Below are 19,093 nucleotides of genomic sequence, written 5' to 3'. Positions count from 1 at the left end.
AAACTATAATTGAACTGTTACTATTATTTTAATATATTTTATATTTAAAAATATATCTAACTTATTATATTATTTCTCAGATGGAACACTTTTAAAACCACTAGTAAGTATATATTGTAAACTATATAATTGAACTGTTTCAATTATTTTTAGATATTTTATATGTAAATAAATATATATATTTATTTTATGTAATCTGAAATATTTATACATCAATGTACAATAAATAGTATTTTATATATATTTTTTTTAATTATGTTTTATTGTGTAGGTACTGTAGATATTGTGTAGACTAGATTTCATGTTTAATTTATACCTATTTTTTTTTTTTTTTTTTTTCATTTGGAAGGTATTAAACTGCTTTTCCAGGGACACATGGTGCTGTATATTCAACAAAAATATTAAATCCTGAACCATTTAATGCGTTTCACAAAGGGAGGGGTTTGGATTAAAGGTTTATCTCAACTATAAATGCACTGAAAACCTAATCTTTATGGGATTTTGTTTGAGTAGACAAGCTTGACATATTCATGAGCCAAACTATTTTATTTATTAATGTTTTGTTTTACCTTATGAATGAACATATATCTGAATCAATGGTCAGAGGTCATGCTGTATATTGTCAACTCAGTGGGATTGAATTGAATCTTCTGGAGTCACAGCAACACCTGTGATGAGTGTCCACGAGCGGTGGAGAGATCAGAGCTTTCTTTTGTTCGACCCCTGCCGATGAGGTCAAAGGTCATTCAAATGGTCATCTGACAGCAGTGTGAACGAGAAGCAAGACATCTTCATGGTGAAATGCCCCCCATCATGCGCAGGAGGCAGAACTGTGCGACGCAAGCTGCCTTCCTGACCAGGTCTGAAACTTTTATTTTGCCTTTTTTATTCTCCAGGACGGTCACAGTTTTATTTCTGACACTTGTAAGCATTTCAATGGTTTTATGATGCATTGAAAAGTGACTATGAGTATGTGACGTTTACAGACAATTCTGATTCTTTAACATATATCTAAAAGTTTAATATTTAGTTTTTTAATAAACTGCTTAGAATCACATTCAGAATCCGAAACCGGAGATATTGGGTTGGGATTTGAGGGAAACAAATCGGGTGAGATTAAAATGCGTTTCCCACGGCGTCCCAAACCATCATCCTGACATTTCACTTGCACTTTTAATGACGTTAAGATGAATTAGTGATTCGAACAAACCTCAATGATAAATATATTCAGCTGAAACTCATCCTCTATGGTTTTGGTGGAGAGAAAATGCACAAATCTTGATTATATTATTGCATTGCACACTTTGAATGTAATCATCATTGTTAGTTGCGCATTTTTGCATGTATTGCATTGATTTTTTAATACTACTTTTATACTTTATAGGTAATGTTTTGACAATATTTAGATATAATTTAGATTTCCACTGTAAATAAACATATCAGTAATTCACATTTTACTTGCAAAGAAAAGCCATTTTTACAGTATTTACAGTATATAATATAAATTGTCTTGTTAAATCTAATATTCAGTTTTTAAGGTGAGTTAAAAGGGAACCAATCAACAGTTTTTACTGCACTATTATTTTTTCCTCAATAACTTACTTTTTTTACATTGATATTTGTTGCAAAAGTATTTTAATTAAAGTGCAAATTTACAACTTGTTTCAGTAGTTCAGAATGGATTATTTCTAGGAGACAATATATGTATGTGTGTGTTTATATATATATATATATATATATATATACATACTTTTTACTCTATGCATACTTTATTTACTAAGACAATTTGAATGAAAATGCACGTTTGACTTGTTAAATATAATTTTTTTCCCTAAATAAACAGTAATTCACATTTTACTACATTTTCACTGTTTTTTATTGTACATTTGTATTGTTTTGTTAAATTTAACCAACTCGCTTCCAAGTTTTACACTCACGTTTTCCTCTGAAAATGTACAAATCTAATGTGATCTCCGTCTTAGTTTTGTCTTTTTGTTAATATCACGGTTGCATTAGCATCCCAATGTCAACCATTGCAATAAAACTGATTTGTTCTCCAACATCTGGTCCATGGTGCAAAGTCAGCCTGAAAGTCAAACAACGCAACATCAAAACTTACATAACAAAAAAGTGACATAAGTGACATAACCAGACTGAGCCAGATGGACTTAAATAAATGAAACATAGGCCTGTTTGCCAGATGCTCCGGGAAACACACAGCAGGACCGGCATCCTTTATCACACACATATTCCTTATCCACATATTCATTAATCATCCCCGGCACACAATCAAACCAAAGATTATTCAGACACCAGATATCATTTTTCATATTTTTTTTTGTGCAGGACACTATAGTTCATTTATGTAAGTGAGGAGAGCAAAATAAAGCAAACTAAAGTAAAGTAAACTGACATATTATACCCAATAATCTTCATACAGTGACTAGTAACATTTATACAAATTTGGGATCAAAAAAGTCTTCCTCCACTTTGAGCTGATGATGTTCTGCTGAAGTGTGTTTTCTGTAAGTGCTAATGCTCTTTTTACACACACAATGAACAACATGAAGCATTGCTTGGTCACTGGTTGAGATAAACTGGTATTATCTAATTGTGGAGTTTAACAGATATTCAACATAATTCATGTGTGAGAGTCGAACAGAAGGACGGACTAAACCAGTCAAATATCAACTGAGTTCTGCTCTTATTTTAGTACAGTAGCCTACCATTTTATAAACTACAGCGAATACACTGTGATAATGTGAGAAGGTGTCTGAAAAATTTTTGGTTTGACTGTATGTTTGATTATCAGTTTATATTTGTCTTGATGCCGTATCTCTGCGCAGACACGGGTCGAGGGAGACGGACGGCTGTCTGAGGAAAGCTCAGTTTCACATGGACCTCTGGTGCCGTTTCACCCTCCAGAACTGGCTCCTGGACTTCGGGAGACCCGTAGTCATGGTAACAAAACAACACAGGAATGGGCTCTATGCACGGCGGTATTTCCGGTGAAGGATTAAGGATGCTCGATTACTTCCGCCGATCGTAGAGTCCAATGCAATACCGAGAATTTATATTGAATTTTGTACTCCATGGTTATACTAATGAAACGTTAGTCACAAAAACAGATAAAACAGACACCCCTCGTTGTGTTAATGCTTCTTTTTAAAATTATATTAAATAAACATAACTATAAAATTACATCTAAACGTATGTACGTTTCGTTTCAAAGACGGGAGGACAGTAAATTTTGAAGCTTCTGCCATAATCCCGTTTTCCTCGGTTTTCCTCCGCTTTAATCTACACAACCGGAAATGGACGAGCATCCTTACGTCAAATGCGGAACTTATGCGTGCATATAGCCCATACAGCGTCACCTCACGTTCAGAGCGTTTACATAAAAAAATAAAAAATAAAAAAAACATCTCGGCACAAAAATCACATGTAATAAAAACGTAATTTTTACGGTAAAAAACGGCAGCTGTGGTTGCCCTTTACCATCAAGAATATGGTAGCAACACTACTGTTTTAACAGATTTAACTTAAATTTACAGTATAAACAGTATTTCATTTTGATATAATGTTAATTTATCAACTTATTGAACTATTAACATCTGTTTTGTGTCATTGTAATACACTGACAACCACCAATCACAGCAGTGATGATGAGTCACATGATCAAATCAAGCAGCTTTTCCACAATAACTAATATGTAGAAATAGAAGCTGCACAGACTCATTCGCATAAACATTAAATACTATCATGGTAACACACATGAAAATAAAAAAATGCAATAAACATTCATTTAACAACATTAAATGTAACATAAAACGCTAATGTACATAACTGATGTAACAAGAAAACTATGAGGAAACATTTATTTCAACAAAAATACATCAAATGTAAGTGTCATGTAGGGAATTGTGGGAATGTCAATTTTTCTTGAAAAAGTTGTTCTTTTTCACTTTCAAAAACTGTACATTTAACGGTATTTTACAGTAAAATGACATATAATGTACAGTACCACAGTTATTCACTGTTTATAGTAAGGAAACTTTCTGTTAACCAATTAACAGTTTTGCACTGTACCATTTTTACAGTCTTTTACCGTAAAAATCACGATTATTCTTTACAGCATGCTTAACCTTTATTCATTTAGCTGGCACTTTTGATTTATTTTGCATTTTTAAAGAGGCAATAACAGGAAAAGCGCTAGCCATACAAAGTCTCAAACATTGTACAGAATAGTATATAATAGAATGTTTATTTTTCATTCATTTTGTAAGTAAGATTATGTTTTTTGCATGTGTTCTGAGGCTTTTTGCTCTGAGTTTCTCTAGATTGTCTGTCCTGTGGAGTGGTTCCCTTTAAACAGACCCAGTGCTGGAGACTATTTCCACATGCTGTACAACATCACCACACCATTCCTGCTGCTTAAGGTGAGGTCATAATGGAGCACGTCACTGATTGATTGACACCTCTTTGCTAAGCCCCGCCCACTCAGTTAGCCCCGCCCCTTCGAAGACTGGCCTGAGATGCATTGCACTTCCAGGATGGATGGCTCTTGTCACATACAGTATCTCACTGTGAGGCTTGCACTTTATTAAAAGTCCCCCTGTGGTGAAAATCCAGCTTTTAATGTTGTTTATGTGGTGTTTTTAATACGCTTTAAGACAAAACCATGTGCAAATTCATAAGTGGACAGCATTGCTGAGTATTTTCTGCTTAAAACTGCAGTGAACCAAAGACAGACTCAAAAACGCGGTGTGAAATCGCTGGTGTTTCTGACGTCACACACGACCTTGTAACCGATCAACGCGTGATCATCAACCAGTGGATCTCTGAGCTGAGTGAGTGGGTGGGGGCGGGGGTTGCTCATTTGCATATTCATAGAACCGTGCATACTAAATGAGGCAAAGGTGTTGATTTAAATGTCTTTTTTTGAGGGATACAGTGATTGACTGCAAGGGGACTTTAAAGCTCACTGAGCAAAAGGGGCTCAGAAGGTGATATTTATGAGCAGGATATTGAAATGATGCATCACCCCAAACCTGTTGAGAGTAAACAACACTGACCTTTACAATCTGTGGAAAAATCTGTCTGACATTTCTGCGTCTTCTTGTACGGATGATTTCACTGCGTCCATTCCACATGACTGATGACACACATTGCATGGATCAAGAAATCTGTTATTATATGATTGAACTCTTCTCGGGTCAGTGTTTTTGCTTAAAACAAGAACAAATATCTAGCTTTGGGATTGAATTTATTTCAAAGGGGAAAATAAGATTATTTTTCCAACACTGGAAGTCAAATCAGTAATGTAGTCAATCATTGTATCCCTTACAGCTCATCTTTGATCACTAAAATTAATTATTTAAATGAGTGAGCCCCGCCTCCACTCACTCACTCAGCTCAGAGATCCAACAATCACACGTTGACTTGATTGGTTACAAGGTCGTGTGTGACGTCAGAAACACCAGCGATTTCACACCGTGTTTTTGAGACTGTCTTTGGTTCACTGCAGTTTTAAGCAGAAAATACTCAGCAATGCTGTCCACTTATGAATTTACACATGGTTTGTCTTAAAGTGTATTAAAAACACCACATAGATAGATACATAAACAACATTAAAGTTTTGAACAACCTTCAGTTTTGCTTCTCCAGTCTCTTGATTTAAGAATGTTTAGATGGAAAACACAGAAAAGAGGCAGTTCATGATCATCTGGTATTTTTTAAGTGCAATATCATTGTCACATGACCTCACTTGTTTAGTTCAGCAAGTTGCATACAATATATTTAACTATTTTGTATTTTTTCAATTCATGTTTGTGTTAAATGTTGTCAGTAATAAATCACAGCTGTACATCATCACTCTAGACAAGTGGGATTTTTTGTATAGAACTCTTTGAATGTGATCTTCAATATTAGTTTTGCCTTCTTGTTCTGCATCCAATTATATTTACAGGTGAAACCCGAAAAATTTGAATATGGTCCAAAAGTTCATTTATTTCAGTTATTCAACTTAAAAGATGAATCTAATATATTATATAGACTATTTACATGCAAAGTGAGATATTTCAAGCCTTTATTTGTTGTAGTTTTGATGATTATGAATCACAGCTATGAAAACCTCAAATTCAAAATTAGAATATTGTGAAAAGGTTTTCATATCTGTAATCCATAATCATCAAAATTATAACAAATTAAGGCTTGAAATATCTCACTTTGCATGCAATAAGTCTATAATATATTAGTTTCACCCTTTAAGTTGGATTACTGAAATTATTTAAATTTTTTGAGTTTCACCTGTATATTTTCACTCTACTTACGTACTTATTTTACTAGAACTGTTTGAGTGAAAATGCATTTGATTTGTTAAATATAATTTAGTGCACTGCAGTTCGGTATATAATATAATTTTGGTATATTATATCTCATGCGATGTTCTGTTCCAGCTCATAGAGCGAAGCCCGAAGACTCTGCCCCGCTCCGCCGTTTACCTGTGTATCATCACGTTTGTGATGGGCTCGAGCGCACACCTGGTGGGAGACTCCATTAACCATCGGCTTCTGCTCAGCGGATACCAGTTACACCTGAGCGTCAGGGAAAACCCCATCATGAAGAACCTCACACCACAAACCCTGGTAGCGCTTTTAAGACTACAGTTGTACAGTATATGTGCATATCAATATCATTATGCTTTTTTAGTGATTAAAGTCCCCCTGTGGTGAAAATCCAGCTTTTAATGTTTTTAATATGACAAACCATGTGTAAATTCGGAGTATTTTCTGCTTAAAACAAAAGACAGTCTCAAAAACACGGTGTGAAATCGCTGGTGTTTCTGACGTCACAAACGACCTTGAAACCAATCAGATCAACGTGTGATCGTCAACCAGTGGATCTCTGAGCTGAGGGGGTGAGTGGAGGCGGGGCTCATTAGCATATTCATAGAACTGCGCATACTAAATGAGGCACGGGTGTCGAGTTACATTCAAGATATTGTAAAGCATGAGGACATTTTTTTTTTCGAAGAAAAAAACAGCCATTTTTGGTGATTAAAGATGAGTTTAAGGGATGCAATTATTGACTACAGGGGGACTTTAACAGCTACTTAGAAAATTGCTATAGATTTATTCTAGCCATTGTGTTGCTGAGTTTTGTGCTGGTCAAACAACCGCATTGACATTTTCTTCAGGAATTCTTACTTTTTTTCTCTGTTTTCTGACAGATTGACTCGTTTGAGTTGCTACAGTATTATGATGAAAGTCTGGGTCATTGCATGTGGTAAGCCGGAAGATATTCTGCATACATTCTGCCATGATGTAATTAACCTAATTAATTAAAAAAAATCATTATTCAGTGGAAACATATTTGCCTCATGAGGAGTTGAAAGCAGACATGCCATTTATAATTGTATTAAAGACAAGTTATTCATTATTTTTCTACAAAAATGTATTATTTAATCTATAACCAAGCTAGCAAAATATTCTAAAAACGTTCCCGTTACGTTATGAAAATGTCATTTCTGAATGTTTTCTGAACATTTCAACAACATCCAGGTTTTCTTGGTAATACGAACGTTAAATTTGCAAACACTATATTGGAATGTTATCTGAACATTCTGAAACAAGTTGTAACATTTAAAAAAAGACTAAAATATAGTTTTGCTGATAATTTTCTCACCCCCATGTCATCCAAGATGTCCGTGTCTTTCTTCCTTCAGTCGAAAAGAAATTAAGGTTTTTGATGAAAACATTCCAGGATTTTTCTCCATATAATGGACTTCAATGGGGTCCAAACGGTTCAAGGTCCATAAGACAGTTTCAGTGCAAACTGTTCAAAGGGCTTTAAACGATTCCAGACGATGAATAAGGGTCTTATCAAGCGAAACGATCGCTCATTGAAGTCCATTATATGGAGAAAAATCCTGGAATGTTTTCATCAAAAACCTTAATTTCTTTTCGACTGAAGAAAGAAAGACATGGACATCTTGGATGACTTTGGGGGTGAGTAAATTATCAGCAAAAGTTTTTTAAAAAGCGAACCACTCCTTTAAAGACCACATAACTTTGAACTTTGAGAAAACGTTCCCTGTTAGCTGGGAATGTGTCTGAAAATCACTTTTACACTTTAATCTTCCATTTTTACAGGAGTGTTCCTCTATTTCTCATCATGTTCCTGTATTTCACTGGCTGTTTCACTATTGTCAAATCAGAGAGGAAGATGCCCGTCTCTGCTTGGCTTCTGCTGGGTCCCAGTGGCCTTTACTACTGGTCCGTTTCGCCCGTGTAGTTCACCCAAAAATGAACATTTTGTCATCATTTACTCACCCTCATGTTGTTTCAGACCTGTATGAGTTTCTTCTGTTGAACAAAAAAGAAGATTTTCTAAAGAACCAGACAGTTGATGGCACCCATTGACTTCCATAGGATAAAAAATACTAATAAATGGGTTGTTTTAACCCAAATTTGGGTCAGATATGGACCAACCCAAACGTTGGGTTAAAAATGTAATTAACATTTTTAACCCAACTGAGTTTGTCCATATTTGACCCAAAGATGGGTTGAAACAATCCAGCATATTTTAGAGTGGGTCAATGGGTGCCGTCAACCATCTGGTTATCAACGTAATGCATAATTTGTCATGCCAATAAAGCTCATTTGCCTTTAAATGAATTAATGTGTTGGTAAAAGTTCATTTTGATCAGCTGCCAGTCTAAAAAAAATGCTGGGTTGTTTTAACCCAATTTTGGGTCAAATATGGACAAACCCGCAGCAATTGAGTTACGTTTTTAAATGGCATTTTTAATCCAATGTTTGGGTTTCCCCATATTTGACTCAAAATTGGGTTAAAACAACCCAGCATGAGATTGATAATGAAGTATGTAAAGTGTTACTAACACTTCTTCCTCCAAGAGTTTTTTTATGCATGCTTTTTGTTGACTTGCATGGAACTGAAATGAATTGCCGTTTACTCCTCAGGTATCTTGTGACGGAAGGACAAATCTTCATCCCCTTCATCTTCACCTTTTTTGCCATGACGGCTACAGTCGTGCACCAGAAGCGTAAAGGTTTTCTGCCCGACAGTAACGGACTGTTCCTGCTCTACAGTTTCTCAATGTCACTCGTGTTAGTGACCGTCTGGGTCGTCTGTCTGTGGAAGGACGCGGTGTTACGCAAGAAATACCCAGGAGTGATGTATATACCAGAGCCGTGGGCCCTTTACACACTTTACCTGAGAGACAAACACACAACGCTCACAGACTGAACCCACAGATCACTGTCAGGGCAGATCATGACTGGCATTTGCATCATAAACTCTTCATTAATGTCACATTGATTGTACCTTCAAAAATTGACTTTGTGCACAGCTGGCATCCCATGAATTTATGCAAAATGAGTCAATTTCCATCAGCCAAGGTCGTGCAATATCTATTCTATTCTTTTCTAAATTGTCAAGATACACTATTGTTCAAACGTTTGGGGTTAGAATGTTTTTTTTTTTAAGAAATTAATATTTTTAGTCAGCAAGGACAGATCACTGACAGATAACTGATCAGAAGTGACAGTAAAGACTTTTATAATATTAAGATTTCGATTTCAGATCAAGGCTGTTCTTTTCAACTTTTTATTCATCAAAGAATCCTGGAAGGGGGAAAAAATCAGACCAGCTTTTTTACTGAAGGGTTTGTTAATATAATTCGCCTGATAGTATTTTCTCTGATTTAGAGAGTGATAAAACAGATATCCAAAATAAATATCAACAAAATAAAAAAGATTTTTGAAACCTGGCTCTTTCCAGGTGTTTTGATTTCTGTTCTGGAAAGTAGGATATGTAAATTTGTGCATATTTAATTATAGGCCTACAATGCCTCATTTGCATAGGTAAAACAAATTCAGAAGATTTTTATCCAAAATAATCGACTTGGGAAGTGATTTGGTTAATAACATCTGTGTCGTTGTTAAGTATTATTTTGGTAAGAAATTAATAATAATACTTAAACTTAATATTTGACCTATATCCTCTACTTAAATAGCGACAGTATGCCTATATCAAGAAATTCTAACTTTGTAAATTTTCACTGTATATTTTAAACATTATTAAAGATGTTTAATCACAGCTGAAGAACGTCAACCGTTAACGCCATGTCACGTGATACCAGTTTTCTTTCCTCAGCGCTGATTTGTCTCATCGTTGTTGTTGGAGTCCTATGCAAACGTGACTGAATGGGATAGTATAAATTGGATTTTACCATTTTAAATTATTCTATGTTTTAGCATACAAGTGTTTTCGATCAGACATAATAGTATCTCAATCCCTGGTGAGATTTGAATGCGTTTCGTTTTCTATGCGCTCGAGCGCCGCCCAGAGGAATAAAAGTTCCTTACATTAGCATTGACATGGTAAGTTTAGCTCCTGTTTTTTGAGTATTATTTCCATGTAAAAAGACGTGTTGTTATCATATCGTTTTATCGTATAATTGATTTCTTCTGTCATTAATTGCAGGCGAAATTCCTCAGTCAAGATCAAATCAACGGTAAGTAGACCGAGGCTAAAGATTGTCTCTCTCAAGACTACAAATCCTTTCTCACAGGAACTGTTTGATTACTAATCTTATTAGTCAGATAAATTCGGTTTTATATTTTTAACACAAGCCAGAAATAGATGTTAATATAAAAATGTAGTCACTTTTACACGGACATTTTATAACAGATTTCATTAACACATAAAAATGCTTTTGTTTTGATACTGTAAGTAACGTCACAGTAGGCTACTATAAAAACAGCATACATCTTTACCATGACTTTTTTTGTAATAAATTTAACACTTATAAAAGTATTTATTTATTTATTTTTTAAAAATATTACAAAAATATTTCTATTTTAAATGAATGCTGTTCATTAAAAAAATCATCAAAAAAACGATCATGTTACACTGAAGACTTTGTGTAATGATGCTGAAAATTCAGCTTTTCATCACAGGAATAAATTACATTTTAACATTCAGATAGAAAGCCATTCTTTTCAATTGTAATAATATTTCACAATATTTAAAAAATGTGTGTGCTTTTTTATCAAATAAATTCAGGTTTAAGGAGCAGAAGAGACTTTAAAATAGTTGTATCCAAACATTTGACCGGTACTGTATATTATGTAAATGTTTATTGCAGTTATAATCTGAGTTTATTATAACTGAAGCCATTCAATAGATGTTATTCTTCCACTGCAGACAAAGTGGCATTTGTTGTGTTCATTTCACTTCAGCGGAGCGATTACTGCAGCACAAGCGCAGTGAAGTGAGAAACACAACTGAACATGGGACTCAACAAAACATGAGGATAAAAGCAAGAACATAACCGACTGATAATGAAAGATTTACACCGTAAACACGACGATATAACCTCCACCTGCTGTTATTGATAATGCTGTAATCTTGATTGCCTCTTAAACAGGTTGTCTCCGTTTATGCCAGAACAAATCCTTCATTTGAGATTAAAGAGATTGTTTGTATCCAATCCTTATAAAACATAAACATTCGTATCTGGATACATTTTAAACTAGAACATCTTCTAAGGTAACTTATGTTTTTGGGCTCTGAGGTTGTGTTTTAAATGTTTGCATACTACACTTCTGTGTACAGTAATATGTTTTTGTCTTTATTCAGAGTACAAAGAGTGTTTTTCGCTGTACGACCAGAAGCGCGTCGGTAAAATGAAGACGCAGGATCTGCTGACGGTCATGAGATCTCTGGGCCGATGTCCGACCCTGCCAGAACTCGACAGACACTTACTGACCCATAAAATCGGTATAGTACCTACCAAAATTGATTCAAACACCTTCAATATTTCTCACATTATCACAGTTTATTGGCTAAAGTTTAGAAAATGGTCATTAAATGACAAGAGTTATCAAATCAGATGATATTTGACTGGTTTTGTCCGTCCTTCTGTTCGACTCTCACACATGAATTATGTTGAATATCTGTTAAATTTAACTCCACAATTAGATAATACCAGTTTAGCTCAACCAGTGACCAGCAATGCTTCATGTTGTTCAGTCTGTGTGTAAAAAGAGCATTAGCACTTACAGAAAACACACTTCCGCAAAACATCATCAGCTCAAAGTGTCATTTTTGGTCTTAAATTTGTATACATTTTTTGGTAGTGACTGTATGAAGGATTTTGTGTATAATATGTCACAGGTTACTTTATTTTGCTCTCCTCACTTACATAAATGAACTATAGTGTCCTGCACACACTAGTAAAAAAATGTCAAAATATCAGAATTATCTTTGGTTTGACAGTGTATCCGCTGGTCTGTTGGGTTGCAAGCTACAAAATAATGATTGTTTCTAAATGGGGTTCATAAACTCATCCCCTTCTGCTCCCCATCTGTCAATCAAACGCACAGTCCCGCCCCAATCTCGCTCTAGAGTGCAGCTTTTTCAGTTTAGAGCAGTTATAATCGTTAAAAGCCGGCTACAAGCGTCATTACAAGCAAAAAAGTATTTGAAAACCAGACTGGCTTTAATGAGGGAAAGAACTACAATCCCAATGATCTGATGGAAACATAAACAATTGATATAAAGATGTATATAAAGACATATATTTTATGTTTATTTGCAAAATATGCATAAATTGACCAATAGTGGATGGATGCTAAAGAGGTTTTGAGTCAAGGTGGCTCTTTGAAAACGTTCACTGACGCCTCTGAGCATTAAACCGAGAGACTGGAAGTATTTGAACATCCAAACAAATGACAGTGTTAAGTTATCAGATTGAAGCCTTCCTAAATGTCCAATGCCCAGGTAAAGTCAACAGTGTAAACTTTGCTTACTAAGTAAAATACACTGGAAATCAGTAGGAGTACGTGTTTAAAACTCAACAATAACAATCGCAGACTTGAGGCCCAGTACATCCACATAAGGACAGTGAACGCAGAAAGATGGTTTATAGAGTCACACAGACGAAAAACAGCTCATCCAGACTGATTTTTATTGGAAAAGAGAGACATATGAACTGACATAACATGATGAAATGCTTGAAAAATGTGTTGAAATGTACTAAATATAAACCTGGCGGAATGAATTTGACTCTCAGCCTGTCAGACGTGATCAAGCGGCTTCTGCATCCGAAGCTTTTTGGCAAAGTGTTTGACTCTGTCTGTCCTAGATAAGAGCGGCGAGTTGGACTTCTCCACGTTTCTCAGCGTGATGCACGCGCAGATCCGGCGGGAACACCCTCGGGATGAGATCCTGCGGGCCGTGAGGCTGATGGACACGGAGAAGCGAGGCTTCATCACGGTGCCGGAGCTCAGGGTCAGACTGACGGGTTTTGGAGAACGACTCACAGATCAAGAAGGTGTGATGCGTTCAAGTCCTAATCAGTTGACAACTTAACTTTGCAAAAATAAACTTCATGCCTAATTGAAAATATTAAGTTATGTGGACATGGCAGCTTGGCATAGCTTAATTATGTCCATTTTTTTAGTTGATTTTTTCAAAGTTATGTTGAAATACACTTTTTTAAGTTATGTCAACTGATCACTTTTTTAAAGTGTGGGAAGCTCGTATTTACGATTTAGTGTTCATCAGAGTGGTCCAAGACTCTAGGACTTTTGTCACACTTTTGAACCATTTACCAAAACTTTACCAAAAAAAAAAGATTTTATAATGTCTACGTGTGTATCTGAATGCACACTGAAGAAACTGACTTAAGGACCCAGCGAAACAGCTCCTCTCCCATATAGAGATATAAGCCCATCTAGAGTCATGAAATATCATCTTATGTTATAGACACCCGATTTAAGATATTTTGAGCTCAATTAAAAGGTTTATGCATGAAATTGTGAGTTATTTTGAATAGGAATGAGGAATGTGCTTTAAGGGATAGTTCACCCAAAAAAGAGTCAGTATTTATTTAACCCCGTAAGACCTTCATTCATCTTCGGAACACAAATTAAGATATTTTTTGATGAAATCTGAGAGCTGGATCACTCCTCCATACTAGTCCATAGGCTTCTTGAGGGATTGAAACGTGCAAAAACGCAAAAACAAAATAACAACTTTATTTTGACTATTCATTTCCTTCTCTGTGGGCCTCGAATGAGTTCACTAGCGTAACAGCTTAAAGGGCACCTATTATGCCCCTTTTTACAAGATGTAATATTGGTCTCTGGTGTCCCCAGAATGTATTTGTGAAGTTTCAGCTCAAAATACCCCACAGTTAATTTATTATAACCATTTGAAAATGTCATTTTGGGGCCTGCTTAAAAATGAGCGGTTTCAGGGGGTATTCCACCTTAAATCCAAATGAGCTGCATATCCCCGCCCTGCCATTGGATGAGGGCGTAACTTGATACCTATGGCAGGCAGTCGGTACTGAGAGAGTGAAGAGACGCGCCGTATTGAATGTCATTCAGAGTACGTTTGAATCGGAATATTTAAATAGTATGAAGAGACTCCGGCAGAATAAACAAATGAGAATGGACCAGTACGTCTCGGTATGGTTATTTGATACTTTTATGTACTTTAGAGTTGTAATCGCGTCCCATTTGAAATGATGGATGTCCAACACACACACACAGACACTAGCGCAATTTTTTGAAACTACATATACATTCTGTGATAAAGTTTGCAACGTACGAGCGAAATTACATTTATGCGAGGCACCTGTGGCGTCATGTTTAGCTACTTGTCATAGGTGCTTCTGTGGCAAATGTGAGAAGATGGCTAACTTACAGAACACCAACATATATGCAGTTTTTAATACAATATCTTTAAAAATATATATATTTATAAACGTGTGGTTACACACTATACAAACAAGGTTTTAAATTATATACACAGACATCCTATGACGGCAATAACTTTAGACGCATTTGTTATTGAATTGGCTGACATTGACTGAAAAGACTATTTGCTCAAAAATCATAAAATACACGTACTGTTACTGGAGGTGACGGTGGATCGCAAACAGTAGACGACAATCCACACTTGAGGATTAACTTTTAAGCCACAACAACAGGATTAACCCACGAGTCCACGACAGAACATAAATTTACGTTTCCAAGAGACATTACCGGCTGTCGTCGTTGAAACAATGAAGGATGGTGTGTACAGATCACCGAGGGCGGGGTCTAGGCCACAGCCACACTGTCAATCAACCCCCTGTCTCCCGTTCTACGTCACAAAGACCTGGATCTCAGAACAGCTCGTTCTGAGGCAGTGCATATGATTTATTGAGATTGTAAAAAAACTACTGGATGGATTATCATTCTAGGGTGGTTTTGCTCACACACTGCCAACACACATTTATGTTCAAACACCATGTAAAAGTGAATTTTCCATAATAGGTGCCCTTTAAGCTTTTGTTATTGTACGTCACACGCATCACACACATGACCAGCGTCGGCCAATAGTGAGCCTACGTGTGACGTAGCTCTATGCTATCACACTACATTAACTGACTAGAAGCACAAAGAGAAGGACATGAATAATTTAAATAAAGTCATTATTTACGTTTGTTTTTGCGCACAAAAAGTATTCTCGTCGCTTGATAAACTTAAAGGAGTAGCTCACTTTTAAAAAAAACTTTTGCTGATAATTTTCTCACCCCCATGTCATCCAAGATGTCCATGTCTTTCTTTCTTCAGTTGAAAAGAAATTAAGGTTTTTGATGAAAACATTCCAGGATTTTTCTCCATATAATGGACTTCAATGGGAACCAAACGGTTCAAGGTCAAAAAGAGAGTTTCAGTGCAAACTGTTCAAAGGGCTTTAAACAACACCAGACGATGAATAAGGGTCTTAAAACATACACAACAACTGACAGACATGCAGTATAGAGCTAAAAAAAATGCAGGTACCCATACGCCATACTATATAAAGTAATTGATGTAATAATTATTTTCTGTGCGTTCAACTCTTAAACACGAACTTTCCCACATGACTTGAACACACCAATAAATATGATTCAAACAAAACACACAGAAGAGGTAAACTACATTACCCACAATGCATCACATATTGGATATTCCTACTTTATGTCTCTGACTTACAACAACAATAGTGGAACTTTGATACATTTTATTTGGGTAAACTAAAATATATCACTATACTTTCCCCAGTAGATTAATCACATTACACTGATTGTTTTATGTGATTATCCGGCATTATTAAATTAAATATGCACTAATTTGCGTGCAATTCCAGAAGAAAAATCTGAACATTTGATATAGGCAGGTTCGAAAATCTAGTTTGAATTTTGTCAAAATTATTAGAGTTAAAGATAAGTAATTCTACGTTTTTTTTTTGTTTTTTTTGGAACAACATAAATTAAGAAATTGATAAATAAACAAGCCGCCTCTGACAATAAACTCTTTTTGAGAATATCGCCTTTAAAGAAATGTGTAATGAAAATAAATAAATGTGTATTTTAGATGTGAAAAAAGACAGAAATTCTTGAAAACGAGTAGAGCATAAAAAACAAAACAAGTAGGAAACAAGTTGCTAATTCTGACTTTTTATGTCAAATGCATCCATCTGCAGTCCAGAAACAATCCAGAACATATCAGCATAAGGACTTGCGTTGAATATAATGCGGATGTTTATGTCGCAGTCGAGGAGCTGCTGGGTGAAGCCGGCGTGGCGTGTGATCAGATCCATTACGATGACTTCGCCAAGATGGTGGCGTTTCTGACGGTCGATGCCGAACAAACTTCAGACCAGCAATAAATCAGCCTCTAAATCTTTCCAAAACAGCGAAAAATGAAATACTTCCACAACCCTGGCCATATTTAACTGATAAAGCACCTGCCAAACCCATTCAATCATTAACTAACTGTGGGATTGTTTTGAAAGTGACCAGATGTGTCCATGTGAGTTGTTTTCAGAAACGTAAGATTTCAGATTATTAGTGATATTTTAAATTGTGATCATAGTGCCCTCTTGAGTTTATAGAGAATATTTGATGCATCACGTTTCACACAACAGAAATTTTTTTTTTTTTTTGCCTCAAGCGTCTGCTTTAAAAACAATAAACGTGTGTGTCCCTCTCTCTCTGTTAAACAGTTTATTATAACCTATAAAAAGCAAGAACTGAAAGTTTTGCCTTTGGTAAAGCTCATAAATCCCCCTGTTGTGGTGTTAATGTGTTTGTGTTGAGATAATAAACTAAAGCTTCAGTCCAGCACAGTCGATCTGCTGTCAAATGTTAATTAGATGGAATAACAGTAAAAGTTAACTTTGTAATTGTGTTTATGAGGAAAACAAACATTGCTATGATAAGACAGGACTTTATTACGTCCTTCAAATGGACAACACCGTAACACTGTTTACATTCATTTCCGATCGGACCATCACCTTCACATGGTTAAGGTCACTGACACAGCTTTATTACACTTCAAATCAGCAATACATTTTAATTATTTCAGAATTTCCAGGCAATAAACTCAAACAGAAAAAAAGGAGGTTGGAAAACAAGAAATGGATAATGTAAGCTGCTGCTTTAACATCTGCTTCATGCACAGTATGATCACAGAGATTGTTTTTTAAAGAAACACAATTTTACTTCAATTGTGAGTAAATGTGGGAAAAAGGGGTTTGTCAAATATTTATAATAAATCATATATATAGTTGTATCTTAATACAATTATTAAGATGTACAAGCAATTATAGTAATTCAATTTACAGCTTTTTAGTGTATTTTATGTTTTAAGTAGGCCTATTGGTGCAATAACATTTTACTCGAACAATAATACATAATTTTAAGATATAACAACAATACATGTGTGTGTGTATATATATATTCCATATATATATATATATATATATATATATATATTAAAGCTATTTTTCAGGAGATTCCTATATTCAATTTATTATAAATTAAGAATTTTAAATAAGAAAAAAATGTCTATTTAATCTTAAGTATAAATCTTAATGGAATGAGGGAATGGAATATTTGATGTGATTCATATACTAAATTTAAAAATATGAAAATATGTTTAAGTTGAGAGTAATAAAAAAATAAAATCATTAAGCTCTAGTTTTTTTTTTACTTGTTTAAAATTTTTATTGAAATGCAAAAATCTTGAAAAAGGACACACACATACGTGTACATATATATATATATAAGATTTGTTGTATCTTAATACAATTAATAATTATTTTGGTTACACTTTATTTTAGGTGTCTGTGTTAGTGTAATTATACTCAGTAATAATAATAACTGCATGTAGTCTAATTACTACAGGATTAGGTTTTGTTTAGGGTTAATTGCATGTAATAATGCAAAATTTATACTTATTTCTAGCAACATGCCGGTATGTAACAAAGACACTGTAAAATAAAGCGTTACCATTATTTTATATGATATTAAGCAATTGATTTATTTTTGTAATGCAACAATATCTTGCTCCAAACATTAGTAAAAGTGGAAATTATATATGCAAATAAATAAATAAATGCAGTGCAGTGCAGCATAAGCCCAATGTTTTATTTCGATACTGAGTACATCCAGGTGTGCTTCACGCGCGCCTTTACGCGGAATAAAACCATAAGCGTTAAAAAGCGGACATATGTTTTAGTTCTTGACACAACAATGATATAATAATAAAAAAGAGATTTCCTCCAGTCTACCTCAGTACAGTGCAGTCTGTGGACGGGAGCACGTCTGTTTGCCCGTTCACCACCGATAACCGGTAATCCTCGGTCTCCATCACGTTCAGCGGAATCCCGGCCTGACTGTCGCGCGCCTTCGTGGTTCCGGAGAACGGGCGGATCTGACAGCTATTGGCGATCGCGGGAGACGAGATCCTCCAGAAGAAGTCCTTCAACATCTTCCTGAACTCCCTGCGCATGAGGCAGTACAGCACCGGGTTCAGGCAGCTGTTCGAGTGCGCCAGGCAGATGGTGACCGGGAACACGTACGTGTGGAGCGCGTAGTAGAACTTATCCCAATGGACTACGTTAAACTTCACCAGGACTCCCCAGAAAGTGATGGCGTGGTTGGGAAGCCAGCAGATGAAGAACGACAGGACTACGATCGTGACGGATTTGGTGACTTTAGACCTGCGTTTGGGGAGGTTGT

At 35.4% G+C, this 19,093-nt stretch overlaps 3 protein-coding genes across 4 annotated transcripts in view; 2 read left to right on the top strand and 1 right to left on the bottom strand.

Moving 5' to 3' along the window:
- Positions 1-131: 131 nt before the first annotated feature.
- cln6b (CLN6 transmembrane ER protein b) lies at positions 132-9,941 on the top strand. Of its 2 annotated transcripts, XM_039647831.2 has the most exons (7): positions 139-860; positions 2,847-2,961; positions 4,341-4,439; positions 6,459-6,647; positions 7,232-7,287; positions 8,154-8,276; positions 8,985-9,929. In XM_039647831.2, the coding sequence occupies exons 1-7, from the start codon at positions 802-804 to the stop codon at positions 9,268-9,270; spliced, it is 927 nt and encodes a 308-aa protein (XP_039503765.2). In that variant the 5' UTR covers positions 139-801; the 3' UTR covers positions 9,271-9,929. The 2 variants fall into 2 exon arrangements, with proteins under 2 accessions (XP_039503766.2, XP_039503765.2); XM_039647832.2 differs by lacking the exon at positions 8,154-8,276 and having other exon boundaries at positions 132-860; positions 8,985-9,941.
- A 210-nt stretch (positions 9,942-10,151) lies between these two features.
- calml4b (calmodulin like 4b) lies at positions 10,152-17,199 on the top strand. The gene is made up of 5 exons (XM_089127843.1): positions 10,152-10,406; positions 10,510-10,540; positions 11,668-11,808; positions 13,175-13,363; positions 16,622-17,199. Exons 1-5 carry the CDS (start codon positions 10,404-10,406, stop codon positions 16,735-16,737), a joined length of 480 nt encoding a protein of 159 aa, XP_088983969.1. The 5' UTR covers positions 10,152-10,403; the 3' UTR covers positions 16,738-17,199.
- An 873-nt stretch (positions 17,200-18,072) lies between these two features.
- Positions 18,073-19,093, bottom strand: part of rxfp3.3b (relaxin family peptide receptor 3.3b) — a 1,896-nt gene continuing 875 nt past the window's right edge. Inside the window, exon 1 of the mRNA XM_039648213.2 lies at positions 18,073-19,093. This exon is cut by the window's right edge and continues 875 nt beyond it. Within this exon, the coding sequence (XP_039504147.2) occupies positions 18,639-19,093 (455 nt within the window). The 3' untranslated portion in view covers positions 18,073-18,638.

This window comes from Pimephales promelas, chromosome 25, assembly GCF_988280905.1.
Source record: "Pimephales promelas chromosome 25, fPimPro1.hap1.1, whole genome shotgun sequence".
Lineage (NCBI taxonomy): Eukaryota > Metazoa > Chordata > Actinopteri > Cypriniformes > Leuciscidae > Pimephales > Pimephales promelas.
The sequence above is the reverse complement of the archived record's forward strand: the minus strand, read 5'-3'. Positions and strand labels throughout refer to the sequence as shown.